The 14049-nt window shown below is 57.3% G+C and overlaps 1 protein-coding gene across 1 annotated transcript in view; it reads left to right on the forward strand.

Annotated features, from left to right (window-relative positions):
* FBN3 (fibrillin 3) overlaps positions 1 to 3958 on the forward strand; it is a 51064-nt gene extending 47106 nt beyond the window's left edge. The window contains 4 exon segments of the mRNA XM_013008500.1: positions 545 to 772; positions 1389 to 1539; positions 3622 to 3674; positions 3676 to 3958. Coding sequence (XP_012863954.1) covers positions 545 to 772; positions 1389 to 1539; positions 3622 to 3674; positions 3676 to 3958 — 715 coding nt within the window.
* The last annotated feature ends 10091 nt before the right edge of the window (positions 3959 to 14049 follow it).

Consider the following 14049-nt stretch of genomic DNA (forward strand, 5'->3'; position numbering starts at 1 on the left):
GAGCCTGCCTTGCACCAGGCCCTGGGGAGACAGGAGTAAGCAGAGAGGAAGACATTGTCCTTGCCCTTGAGTTCCGCCTGGCAGGGTTCAGGACAGCACTTCCCATCTGGGGGTACTTCAGCTCCCCCAGCGTGTATTTAGAACATCTGGAGCGATTGGGGGTTGTCACATTGGGTAGGGGTGCTGCTGGCATCAGGTAGGGGGAGGCTAGAGGGAGATTGTGGCACTTTGGGCAGCACAGGCCATCCTACACACCACACACACACACACACACACACACACTCAAGAACTCCCCGCCATCGGAGTGCATGCATCTGGGTCAGTTTCTAATTCAGGATTCATGTGAAGTGTGCAAATGGTACAACAGGGAGCCGCGGGGTGGGGGGTGACAGGCATAAAGCTGTCTGAAAGGGGGCCAGGGAGCCTTGGGCATTAAGCCTGACTCTAAAGGAGGATTAGGCGGCCTGTTCCGGTGTTGGGGGAGAAGGCGTGGGATGTGCGAAGGCCACCCCGTGTCCCCGCCCTCCTCCCCCCTCCTGCAGAGCAGAACGAGGGCACCCAAGGCCTGCGGGAGTGCCACGTGCCACAACATGCTAGGCGGCTTCCGCTGCGTCTGCCCCTCGGGCTTCGACCAGGCCCTGGGCGGCTGCCAGGACATGGATGAGTGCGCGGTGGCGGCGGCGCCGGGTGGCCCCTGCAGCTTCGCCTGCGCCAACACGCCTGGCGGCTTCCTTTGCAGCTGCCCTGGTGGCTACTTCCGCGCTGGGCAGGGGTGAGGGGAGCGGGTGGAGCAGGGCGGGAAGGGCAGACCCCCTCCAGACCGTGCATCTAGGCCTGGACACACGTGTGCAGAGAGCTGTCTGTGTGCATGAGGCTCACCCCTTCCCCCCCTCCCGCCTGCCTGGAGCTGTACCCTCCTGGGGCCCCGCAGGCTCACCCGCCCACATGGGGGTGCACACCTCCCTGTACTACCCGTGCATGTATGCGCAGGCTGGCGGACGTGCACTCGCTGGGTACATGCGTGCATTTCTGTACCCCGAGTGCACATGAAATCCTGAACGCGGCTTCATCCTTGCGTATTAGCTCAAGCATGTGCGTGTCCAGGGCCCCTCGTGTGGGGCGTGACACCTCTCACACCTTCCTGAGCACACTCAGTCACTCCTGTAAACGTGCATGCCTGCGCCATCCTCCCCACGTGCATGCCGGCTCACACCTTCTCCCAGGCATACCACACAGTACAGGCACTTGGGTGCAACCACACACATACCACAGGTGCACATAACCACCTACCTATGGTCCCCCTGCAGCCGGCCTCAGTGTGCTGCATGGGGGTGGGGCACTGGCTGGGAAAGTGGCCCCTGAACTCCGACCCTCCCCTTCTGCCCCAGGCACTGTGTCACTGGCCTGGGCTTAAGCTCTGGACCCCAGGACGCCCCAGATCAGGAAGCGCAGCTATCACCCCAAGCCTGCTATGAATGCAAGATCAACAAGCTCTTCCCCCAGGAGCGGCCAAGGCGCAGTGCCCACGGGGACAGTCATGTGCCACTGGGCTGCATGTGGTGGCAGCAGGGAGGGGGACCAAAGGAGGTGGGGAGGCGGCTGAACAGAATTCCCCCCTGCCCCATTTCTTGGTGTCTGCTCAGACCTCCCCATATCCTCTCCTCCTAGAACTTCATGCACCTCCCTCCAGGCTCTGGAGAAGGGGAAGCAGGTCAGCCCACTGAGGCCCCAGCAGAATCATTCCCTATTCTTCTGTGGAAGAGCAATGCCTGGTTCTCCAGCCTGATCTGGGCTGGGTTTACCACCACCAGTCAAGCAGCCCCCACTCCCCAGGCCCTGCTGCCCCTCCACGCCACTCTGCCCACTCCACCTCCCTCACCACTGCCCACTCTCACCCCAGAAACACTATCTTGCCGCCATCAAATTGGTGCCAACTCAGCAACCCTGTGTGGCAGGGTAGAACTGACCTGTGGGTTTCTGAGATTGTAACTCTTTATGGGAGTTTAGAGCCTCCTTTTCCTGTCTCAGAACACCTGGTGGTTTCAAACTGCTGACCTTGTAGCTACCAGCCCAACAAGTAACCACTGCACCTGATAAACACTGTGGGGGAAAGAAAGCCAGAAGTAGGCTGGAAGAATTGGGTCTAAGAGGCGTTCTATATTCAACTATTTACATATGAGCAGGTCACGTTTCCCTCTTCCACCTTCCAGGGGGCTCTTTAGCTTGCTGAGAAAAACTGTGGCTGTATATATGATTCCATGTTGTTGGTGTTGTGTGCCATCTGGTCGACTGCTCTATCACCAACCCTTGGAACTCAATCAGAGTCAAGGAATATGGTTGCCAGGGGAGACCGCTCCTGGGATTGGCAAAAGGCCACCTGGCCAGAGACTGGCTCTGCCTTTGCCTGCAATAACAGGTTAGTGCCAGCAGGTGTCAGTAAGAGCATGTGTCTGAGCACCACTCCTGGGAAACACTAAACTCTCCAGACTGAGAACAGGGATAGCTTTTGCTTTAATACATTAAAACACTCCACTGGCATGTAAATTAGGCTAAATAAAACACAGCCAGGCCCAGAGCAAAGAAAAATACATAAATAACCTCCTGTGTGATTGCCTACGTCACCCGGCCCTGGGAGCCTGCCGCTGGGGATCACAGGCCTATTCAGAGCCCTGTCCAGCTGCCAGGATCAGGAAGGCGCTCAGATAAAGAGAGGTTTGTCATCTGCACACAGGGACTTCTCAGGGAGCCCAGATCAGGAAGTTGGGTGGCTTCCCGGGAACCGGAAAACTGCGGGCAGCTCTTCTGTCTAGGGTGAGCTCGCTCCTCCCAGGAGGGCTCCGGAGTTTTCTCTGGGGCTGGCTCACACCTCCAAGAGCTACCTCAGGAGCCTCTAAGGGACCAAGGCTCCAGAACCAAGCATTATCTGACTGACCACCTCCTGTCTGGGCCTCTGAGGCCAAAGCCATGGTTCCCTCGGTCCAAGCTGGCGGGGGTAGCCCTGGGGGCCATTCAGCCAAGACAAGGGGTCAGGAATTGGGTTTCACCTTTCTTGCCTGGACACCAGCCTGGGCCCTCATGCCTCTGCCCAGATGGACCCTAAGCCTTGCAGGTAGGGTGTCACTACGAAGCCAGATGTGACAGCAGCACACGATGACAGCACAGAGGTGCCTCTTGTCTCTCCATAAAATGCATTCTGTGGACACGGCACCACGTCTCCCTTCCTCACATAAAGAGGCTCTTGGAAGTGAGTCCAGCATCAGAATGATATAAATCCAACCTTCTTGTTTATAGCTGCATATTCTTCCACCCACGAATCGGTGGTAAATGATTCCCTGCCTCCACTGTTCCAACTCGCTCGCTGTTTATAAGCACAATGAGCTAATGTTCTACCAAAGCCAGTTCTGTTGGGGATCGACTCTGACCAGTGCCGGCTGCATGTGGTCGGAGTAGAGCTTTGTACTCCGGAAGGTTTTCAATGGCTGTGACCTTTGGGACATAGATCTCCAGGCTGATCTTCCAAGGTACTTCTCTGTGGAATCGGAACCTCTCACCTCTGGGCTCCTGCCCACCCCCATCCTGCTTCCCCAGTCTCTAACCAGCCTCTTGATTTGTCTCCCCCAGGTGAGTCTGGCCAGCCTATCCGTGGACTCCCCTCTGGCCTTGAGCCTGAACCTCTCTGGGCGGGACCCAGAACATCCTGGAACTGTGCTCCGTGCAGGCTCAGCCCAAGAGCTGGAGCCACTATGCCATTGCCCGAGGCAATGAGCAGGGCTTCTTCCACATGCACCACCTCCCAAGAGGCTTCAGCACCCTGCAGCTGGGCCCGGGGAGGCCGGCTCCTGGAACCTACCGCCTGGAGGTAGTGAGCGTGGCAGGGCCCCAGGCCACCAGGCCAGAGGGACAGCCAGGGCCAGTGGGCCAACCCTTGTGAATGAAAGTACAGCTGCAGGTTCTTTAGGCAGGAGGCCACACCTCCCACCTGAGCCCAAGCCTTCCCACCACTGCAAGGCTCTGGCCAGCCTGCCTGTCCCCACAGGGGTTGTCACAGACCCTGGCTCTGAGCCTGGCCTCGATGACCCGCAGGCTATGGTCCCCCTCCAGAGGTGGGAGAGGCTGATGGCTGGCCGGGCTAGACTCCAGACCTCAGGAGTGCCACTGGAAGAGCTCACTCAGGCAAGCTCAGCCCCCATCTTTCATGGAGATTGCTGAAGACTGCAGCAGGGGCCCCCTGCAACCTTGTGGACACCGGAACCACCCAGCAGGGCCAGGTCCTCCCCTTCCCTGCAGGCAGCCGGAGCGGTGCTAGGGACACCCAGTGCACACATTCATCCCCCCCACTCCCCCACCCCCGGGGAGGCTGGGCCCTCGAGAGTGATTTTATAGCAGAAGCAGAGATGACAATAAAGTTATTTGGGGTGAAGTCTGTATTCTGACCAGTTCTCCCCACGTGTGGGTGTTGCCCTAACCCAGACGTGGTCACCAGGGCTTCTGGAATACAGCAAAGCTTTTGCTGGGTCCACCTTCTTCACAGCAGAGATCTGGCACCTTGGTTCTGCTCATCGGGCTGTGCCAGCTGCTACCACCCACCTTTTTCCAGAGTCTTCCTCCACCATGAACAGACACTGGGTGCTCCCTTCAATAGTGACACACACACACACACACACACTCTCTCTCAGGGACATGCATGAGCTACCATCTCTACAAAACCAGGGACCAAACCCATGGCCGTCAAGTTGATTCAAACTCCCGGCGACCCTGTGTGCCTGGGCCAACCGGGGGCTTTCTTGGCGGTGAGTGATCTTTGCAGGTGCAGATTGCCAGACCTGTCTTCCGCAGCACCACCACCAGGCAGGCTGGAGTTGCCAGTCTTTACACTCGCGGTGGGGTGCACACCGTTTTCTTGAGACATCGGCCTATTCCACGTCTGTGGGGTCATATCGTTCAGTGCACTTGACTCTCCTCCCTGGGTGGGGATGCTGAAGTCTTGTGAGGACAGGAATGGGGTGGGGATTGGGTCAGCGACTCTCCCCAGTGGATCTGCCTCAGCCAGCAGAGCAGTCCCTCCTGCCCAGCCACAGGACTCTGTACTTGGTCCTGTTCTGGCCAACCTTCCCATCTGTGTGTCTGGGCCTGTCCATCCCTTGGCTGGTCTCAGCACACCCCCCTGGGGCAGAGGCAGAGCAACTACACGGATTCCCCAGCTTATCAAGAGATGCCCAGGGAACGAGCAGTGTGCTCAAGGTCAGTGCTGGGCATCGTGGGGTTGCACTCACACTTGGTCTGGAGCCGTTTCTGTGAGCACCGAGGGCACAGATCTGGGGTAGATGGTGGGGGTGGGACACTTGGAACCATGGACAGTTCCCCAAATTGAGGTACCAACTTGTCCCATGATGACAGAGACAAAACTGGTACTCCAAAAACCAAAGGTTTATTTAAAAACTCAAACAGGGAATTCCCCCATTGTCGGCAGTGTAGCATCAGGTCCAGCTGGATCCAGAATCCCAGCGGGTGTTGTCAGAGTTCTTATCTGTCTCTGGGAAAGCCCCTCCTGGGAGGGTTGCTTGGACCGGAGCTTTGCAAATGCCCAGAGGCGTGGCCTGGGTGGTGGTGTGGGTGATGTATCCGTTAGGATGCTCTTTACTGCAAAGCCCACTCCCCACGAGTGACTCAGGCAAAAGGGCTTGAAACAAGGCCAGGTTCCTCTTTCTAGTTGCCAGAGGGGCAGTGCGGGGAGGGGAGGTGGACTGACAAAGGGCAGGGATTGAGGTCTGCCGGGAAGGGCTCAGAGGGCTGGGGGGGGGCGGGGGGTGTCACAGTCCTGCAGGAGAGAGCAGAGAACCTGGCAGGTGATGGGGGCCAGAATGGGGAGTGTGGGTGGAGGACCACCTGGCATTTCATTTCAGCCCTTGCTGAAAGCCTTTGGGCACCCAGGTCAGGCCGATGGACACCCTCACCTAGGCCTCCTTGGGCCCACAGGAGGACTTCCCCTGGCCACCTGGGTAGAAGGCAACCCTTGCCCCCCAGCAGAAGTGACAGGCACAGAGAGGGGCTCATGAAGAGCATCGTTGCCTAAGTCAGCTGCTGTCCGGGAGGGAACTTCTTTCTGGCTGCTCTTGGCAGGGTCACTAAACTTGGAGACGGGATCCTGGAGGCTCTGGTCCTCGGCTTCTTCGCCTTATGATGATGAAAGCCTGTCCGAGAGACAAAGGCAGGGATAGATTAAGAGCTGCAGCCACACTCTTGGAGGCCCTGGATCCAGCCGGACCTGAAACCATCACCCAGTGATGGTTTCTCTGCCAATAACTAATGAATTTCCCATTTGCTTGTGTATCCAACTCCGGCAACTGAGTCCCAGCGACTCCCTCACTCCCCGCCTCCCCCAGCAACTGGCCCTTTTGTGGGGAGGGGACAGCTGCCAGCATGCTAGGATTTGATTCCCTCCCCAGCTGCACAGGCGCCCCTGGGCTGAGGGACTGGGGTCTCAGGCACCTGCGCCTCGGAAGGGCTTTCGGAAGAGTCTCCATAAGCTTCCGCATTGCTTCCCGCTGACTTTACTGCTGCCTTCCAGGAGCTTCATGCCGTTCTGCACCCACAAGGCTTGTGGGTCCCCACACACCTTCCTGTGTCCCAAGACGAAACTGCAGCGGGTGCAGAGGGCACCGAGGCGAACGGGTGAGGGCGGTGCCAAGCAGTGTGTGCGCCCCCTGCCCAGCTACCCATCCCCACCACCACCACCCCGCCCCCCACCAAACTCACATCACAGCAGGCAGGTTGCAGCTTTCGCTGACTTCCTGGTACGTGTAACTGTGAGCACATTGGAGCAGGGCCGGGCTAATGGGTCTGTTGTAAGCCAGGCAGCAGTCTTCAAAGGTGCCTGCAACCACACGCCCCACGTTTGCTCGTTTCTGCGCAGTGCGCACGTGGCACGGGTGCATGCTGGATCAGGCACATTGACGCATGCATGCACATATGTACCAAGATCCTCCCAGGCTCGGCAGGGCCAGGGGCAGCCCTGGCAATCAGGAAGTGCCAGCTCACTCTTGGCCCATTAATATCAGAGCAGTTGATGGATTGGAGGGGGCATGGGCCCCAGAAGGCCTGATAACATCAGATTAACCAGGGGCCAAGGCCACTTCCACTCCTAACCTGGGGCAGAGGGCAGCTGAAAGCAGGTGCATCGCTGCCCCAAGCAGGGGCTCCCCCTCTGCCTACCTTGTTGTCGTTGATTGCTCTTGAGTCAATGCCAACCCACACGGGAGAGAGTAGACCTGCTCCCTGGGGGTTGCTTGACTCTGCTCTTTGTGGAAGCAGACCACCAAGCCTTGCTTTTATGGCACTGCTGGGAGGGTTGAGCCCTCAACCAGCCATTTGCACCACCCAGGGATCCTCTGACAAGCCCCCAGTCTTGCCCAGTGTCCAGACACACGTAGAGATGTTGGACAGAGAGGCCCAGCCATCTGCAACCCAGCCCTCCCTTCCGGAGCCACTGCTGAGCCTGGGGTAGCCCAGCAGGATGAGTGGTAGAGTGACGGAGGGGTGACACCCCCTGCATCTCCCAGCCTTGGCCCTGGGGGACAAGAGGGCTGTTGGCCCCTGGCAGAAGCCTCTGCAGTAGTGTCTGCGTAGCCACCGAGCAAGATCAGTACAATCCTCCTTGCAAGCTGGAGTGATCCAGTTCACGTGTTGTGACCACATCAAAGAGGCTGCTCGCCCACTGGCTGGGGTCTGTGTCTCTCCCAACCCCACAGAAGCAAAGCCTCTCTTCAGATGGACAGGCCCTGACACGGACGGGTGGATGGCAGGGCCAGTCAGCAGGATGCCCCAAGGCTAACAGGGGCTTCCTTGCTAAGCTGCAGGGAGCATTCCGTGTGGGTGTGCTGAGCCCACACACAGTGGTTCACAACAAACTGGTAAGCATGAGGAAGCCTGGGCCTACCTTGGCTGGTTGAGTAATCCACCCACCCCTTCCCAGAGAGCCATTCCAGGGGTTGCGACAGCCCTTCCCCAAGAGCAAAGGGTCAGTTCTGATAGCAAGATGAGGGATACAGCCCAGCCTTTTCTCCTGGGCAAAGGCTACAAACACTGGGGGCAGGGCTTGGGACTCTCAAACCCAGTCCTGGGGCAGGTGGAGCAACAGGTGGGGCCCTGGGGGGCCCTGGGTTGCCAGTTTCTGGGTCTCAGCGCTCCCCACCCCCACCCCCAGCCTAGAGAATATGTGGAACACGGCACTAGCTCCTGCTCGCTCAAGCCCTGAAGCCCTGCTATTGGAGAAGAGGTTCTCTGTGCAAGGAGCCCTGGGCTTAGACACTGCCAGAGTAATGATCATGTGCCCCAGTGTCGCTGCCCTGTCCTGGGCAGAGAACCTCGCTGCCCCAACTCCTGAGAGCCTCAGTGGGGGCTATTCACTCACTCAATGCCACCAAGTCGATTATGACTCACAGCAACCCCCATAGGACAGGATCGAACTGCCCCTGAGGGTTTCTGGGACTATAATTCTTTATAGGAGTAGAAAAGCCTCATCTTTCTTTCCGAGAGAGGCCGGTGGTTTCGAACTGTTGACCTTGCCGTTAGCAGCCCAGTGCATAGCTCAGGCTCCTCCAGTGAGGATTAAGATTCTTATTTTGCAGCAAAGGAAAGAGGTGACCCGTGATGCTCAGCCACATTGCACAGGCAGTGGGGTCTAAAGGGGACAGAAGCCACCTACCTGTTCTCCAGAGCTCTGGTCTCAAGCCCAAACCTGGTTCTGCAGACTGAGAGGTAGCAGCCTGTCCTGGAACTAGGAGCCACAGCTGGGGGCCACCCTCTGTCCCCATGGTTGCTAGGCCGCTAGGGTCCTCCCAGGGAAAGGGGACTAGAGACCTCTGCCTCCTCTCCTAAAGCGCTCCCTGCTCCCACCCCCCAACCTGGCCAATCAAGAATGGGAGCCAGCAAAAGAAGTCAGTGGAGGCTGGGGCAGTACCTTGGGCATGGACGGCACAGGCCCCCACAAGGCAGGCCACCAAGCAGGCCAGGAGCCAGAGGTTCCTGATGCAGAAAGGGCCATCTCTCTGGACTCCTTGAAGCATTCTGTGGCTACCTGGAGAGATGGGGTGGGGGTCAGTGAGGACCAGGGCAGGAGAGCAGCCAGCAGTGGGGGCAGCCCCATCTCCAGCCAGGCCCCAGTGGGCCAGGTAGAGGGACACTCACGTGCAGGCCCCTGAGTCTGGCCACTCCTGAGCTGCTGGGCATCTGGTGGACTCTCAGGGTCCTGCTGGGCTGGCAGGCTGGGAGTGATCCTTTATAGTCAGAGTCCCGCCCTCCTTCCTCCTCCCCCACCCGTCCCACTCTCTTCCCCAGCCCTCCCCCCTTCTCCCGTATCTTCCTAGATTATCAGGGCACACCTGTGAGGACAAGCGAGTAGAACAAAGAGCAGGACACCAAGACCAAAACCAAGGCCACCGCCGCCCAGGCGATTCTGGCTCCTTGCCAGAGCAGACAGCCTCCCTTTTTGTCCATGGAGCAGCTGGTGGGTTTGAACTGGCCACCACCTGGTTAGCAGCCCAGGAAAGACACTCATAAAATTGGTTCTCTCGATGAGTGACTAGGATGGGGGACAGTCAAGGGGTTTCCTGGGTGATGAGGCATCAGGTGGATCCCCAAATGTGAAGGCCAGCAGCCCTAGGACCCCCTTTTTGCCTGCCCCACCCTCGTCCAAGCCTTCCTGGCCAGCACCCCTGAATCCTCCCTAAAGGGCTCTCTACCTCCCTCCCTTCTCCCTGCACTCAGACTTCAGGCTGCCTGGAAGCAGGAGAGGCCCTCCACTGGACACCCCCAAGCCACTTAGTCCCCATTCAGATTTTCAGGGGACCGCACTGCCCAGGCAAGGCAAAGTGGCCCTATGGAACCAAAAGGAGCTGAGTGGCTGCCAGAGGTGATGGTGACCAGTGTCCCCGTGGCCATGTGGACTCAGAGTACCCCGTGGGCAGGGGCTTCTGCTAATCACCGTCTTTATTTGTGGGAGGAAACCACCCACTGTTCTCCCTCACAGCTGCTTGGTTGACAGCATGCTTCCCTGTGGCACCCTGAGGACTGGAGGGAAAGGAAGGCCACCCATGGGTGCAGGGCTCCTTTGGGGGCTGGTGGGAATGGGCTGGAACAGGAGCATCACAGAGCGAACACAGGAAAGCCGCGCCTTAAAGAGACAGGTGTGTGGCCTGCCAGGCACCCTTCTCATCAAACTGTATACACACACATACACACACACATGCACACACACACCATCAAAGCAGTGACCTGGCTCTGGAAGAAGAGCAGGTCACCCTGGGGAGCCGGGAGGAGCCAAGACCCCAGGAGACAAGGAGCACCCTCAAGAAGCCCTCAAGAGCCCCCGCCCCTCCAAGGGGGCCGTGGGGACTGGCGGAGGAACACACCTGAGTCATCAGGGGCACTGATCACACCCTGTAGTGCTTTCAGGACCCCTGCTGGCCCAGTGGATTAGTCAAGGTCAAAACCCATCAGCCCCAAAACGCCAAACCCCAAACCAACGCCACTGATATTAAGTCAATCGCCAACCCAGAGCCGCTTCCAAGACTGGCTAAATGTTTATGGGAGCACACAGCTTCCTCTTTCTCCCGAGGTTCAGCGGGTGCATTTGAACCACCAACCCTGAGGTTGGCAAGCCAGTGCCTAACCCGCTGCACCACCAGGGTTCTGTACCCGGCGATCCCAGGAAGAAAGATGCGGCCTTCGGCTTACAAAAAGAGTGGGACCGCGCTGCTCTGTCCTGTCGTGTTGCTTGGAGTTGAAACAGGGTCCCGTGGCAGTGGGTTTGGTTTGGGTGGTGGATGGAGCCTTGGTGGCGCTGTGGTCAAAGCGTTTGGCTGTGAACCAAAAGTTGGGGGTTCGAGTCCACCAGCAGCTCCCAGGGAGAAAGATGAGGCCGTGGGACCCTGTCCTGCAGGGTCCCTCAGTGACTTTCGTTTGTGGCACCGTATTCTTGTCGCTTCAGCGCTGCTGGGAATCCATGGCCCATTCTGCGGCCGGCCATCAGGAAAGCTGGGGGCGGGATTTGTGGGTGTGCTTAGAGCTGGGGGCGGCCCTTACTTTCCCCACCCCCTAGAGCCTATGATCCGTCCCCGCCGCGGGGGACCCTGGCTGCCCATCAGTCAGGTAGGTGTCGCAGGCCCCAATTCCCACACCTGATACCCAGCCTCGTGCCCCGGTGCGCGACGCTGGGCTGGAAGCGGTTCCGCGTGGCTGTGGGCGTGGGGACGCGGCGTGGCAGCCGGGCCAGGCTCCCCTCTGCTATGCCTGACCCTGCCTGTCCGAGACCTGTTACGGACACTTAGCAAAGGTCCCCTTCCTGTCCGCGCCATCTACAGCCTTCACGAGGTGGAGGGAGCCATAAAGGGTGGACAGGGACTCCTCTGAACATCGCAGGGACCCGCACACTATGGGGCCCCCTCGGGACTTCCCTGGAATAGAACCCCCAGTGCTGACGATCACAGTCTAAGCCCGGGGTCTGGCTCTGCTGAGCTGAGTGAGCTGATGGGTGCTCGCCCCTGAAAATGAATTCGGAGTTGGGGCCCCAAGATTTGGGGATGGCAGGCAGCGGGGCCCAGGGGCCCAGAAGTTCCAGAGGGCCATCACAGCAGAGGGATCATTCCGCAGGCAAAGGGGACAGCTGGAGGGAGCCCCCAGCTGTCCAACAGGTCTAGTTAAAAGGAACCCTAAATATTAAACTTAATTCTAAGATGTGCTTTTTAAAAATCCGTGATTATGTAAACGTTTGAAATCTGAAATACGTTAGCCCGATTTTTTAAGAAAGTCAAAACAGCCAGGTGAGATCTCTACATCTCACATGTGTATGTGGTTAGGAGTTATCCGGAGTCCTCATGGGACACCTGTTTGGGGCCAAGTGGTGGGGTGGACATGGAGGACAGAGATCATAGATGTGCCACTTCTCGTGTGTGTGTGTGTGTGTGTGTGTGTGTGTGTGTGTGTGTGTATGCACGCGCGCAGTTCACGGGACCTGCCACCTGCATAGGCAGTGTTATTGCTATTGTTGTTGTTTTGTTAGTAGTTGTTGTTGTTGTTGGGTGCTTTTGAGTGTGTCTGGCTCATAGCGAGCCTGTGCACAGCGAACAAAGCATCGCCTGGTCCTGCCTCCTCCTCACCGTTGTCCTTATATCCGAGCCCTTGTTGGAGCCACGGTGTCCATCTACCTGGTCAGGGGCCTTCCTCTTTTATCGCCACCCCTCTGTGCCAGGAAATCTGGAAGACAGCCATTTGGCCAACAGACTGGAAGAAATCCTTACTGGTACCCCTGTCCAAGAAAGATGAGCCCACAGGATGCTCAAATGATAGAGCAGTATCACTGAAATCACATGCAAGGAAGATGTTGTGAAGCTCACCCTACAGTGGTTACAGCCGGGCACTGACAGCGAGCTGTGGGCAGAGGGGCCCCGAAAGAGAGGGAAACGCTCCAGGAGGTGGACTGACACAGAGGCCGCATCAGTGGGCTCAGGCCCAGGAACCACTGTGAGGATGGTGCAGGACCCGGCCGTCTTTCCTTCTGCTGTGCAGAGGGTTGCTATGGGCTGGAACTGCCTTGACGGCATCTAACAACAACAACGACTTCTACTATTACTCCTTTACCAAGCATGATGTTCTTCTCCAAGGACTAGTCTTTCCTGGCAATAGGTCCAAAGCACGTGAGACGAAGCCTCGCCATTCTTGCCTCTAAGGAGCATTCTTTAAAGTACTTCTTCCAAGACAGGTCTGTTTGTTCTTTTAGCTGCCCAGGGCAATATTCTTCCCTGGCACCACAATTCAAATGTATCAGTTCTTCTTCGGATTTCCTCAGTCAATGTCTAACATTCATACGCATGTGGGGCAATGGAAAACGCATGGCCTGGTTAGGACAGAAAAATGTGCTGGTTCACTTTGTGGGTCAACACAGCTGGGCTATCCTGTCCAGTTGTGTGGCCAAACACCAGCCTAGATGTTGTGATGCAGAAGTTACTGGAACCCACTGCCCTGGCGTCAATTCCAACCCAAACCGACAGAGTGAAACTGCTCCTTAGAGTTTCCGAGGCTGTCAGTCTTCATGGGAGCAGACAGTCTCACCTTTCTGCCAAAGAGCAACTCATGGGTTTGAACCACTAGCCTTTCGGTTAGCAGTCCAATACCTAGCTGCCAGTGCCACCTGAGCTGCTTGTGTGTGATTAGATCATTTGCCCTTAAATAAGGCAGTTACCATCTGGAATATATGGTTCGTAGCTGTCTAGCTGAGTCCCTCCTGGTGGCAACCCTGCACACAATGGAACCAAATGGGTTGGCTCACTGTGCTCCATCAGAATCCATGGGCTGAACTTCAGAAGTTGATCATCAGGCCTTTCTTCCTAGTCTCTCTTTGTCTGGAAGCTTCACTGAACAAGCCTCTCCTGACAGATGGTGGTGGCTGTACATCAGGTGCATTGGCAGGGAATTGACCCGGGGTCCTCCTCATGGGGGCAAGAAATCCACCAGTGAACCACCGATCCCTCATAAACCAGGTGCCATCAGGGTGACTTCACCGCATGGTACCGCATGGTACCGCATGAGTGTCAGAGTAGAACTGTGTGCTGTAGGGGGCTCCAGGGCTGGATTTTTTGGAAGTCAATCACCAGGCCTTTATTCGAAGGCACCTCTGGAGAGGCATGAACCTGCCACCTTGCCGTTACAGCTGAGTGAATTAACTGTTGGCACTGCCCAGGGACTCCAATCTCATGGAATAGAATGTGACCCCTGCCTTAGTTATTTAGTGCGCTGTAACAGCCATGAAGGGCCCTGATGGCACAATGGTTACGACTTGGGCTGTTCATCGCAAGGGCAGCAGTTTGAAACCACCAGCTGCTCCTCGGGAAAAGACAAGACTTTCTACCCCTGTAAAGAGTAACAGCCGCCCACATGGAAGAAGCACACCAGCCTATGCGATCACGAGGTGTCGAAGGGATCAGGTATAAGGCATCATCAGAACAAAAAATCTTACCATAGTGAATGATGGGGGGAGTGCGGAGTGGAGATCCA

The sequence above is a fragment of the Echinops telfairi genome, unplaced genomic scaffold, assembly GCF_000313985.2.
Source record: "Echinops telfairi isolate 266 unplaced genomic scaffold, ASM31398v2 ScPeMD7_36;HRSCAF=134, whole genome shotgun sequence".
NCBI lineage: Eukaryota > Metazoa > Chordata > Mammalia > Afrosoricida > Tenrecidae > Echinops > Echinops telfairi.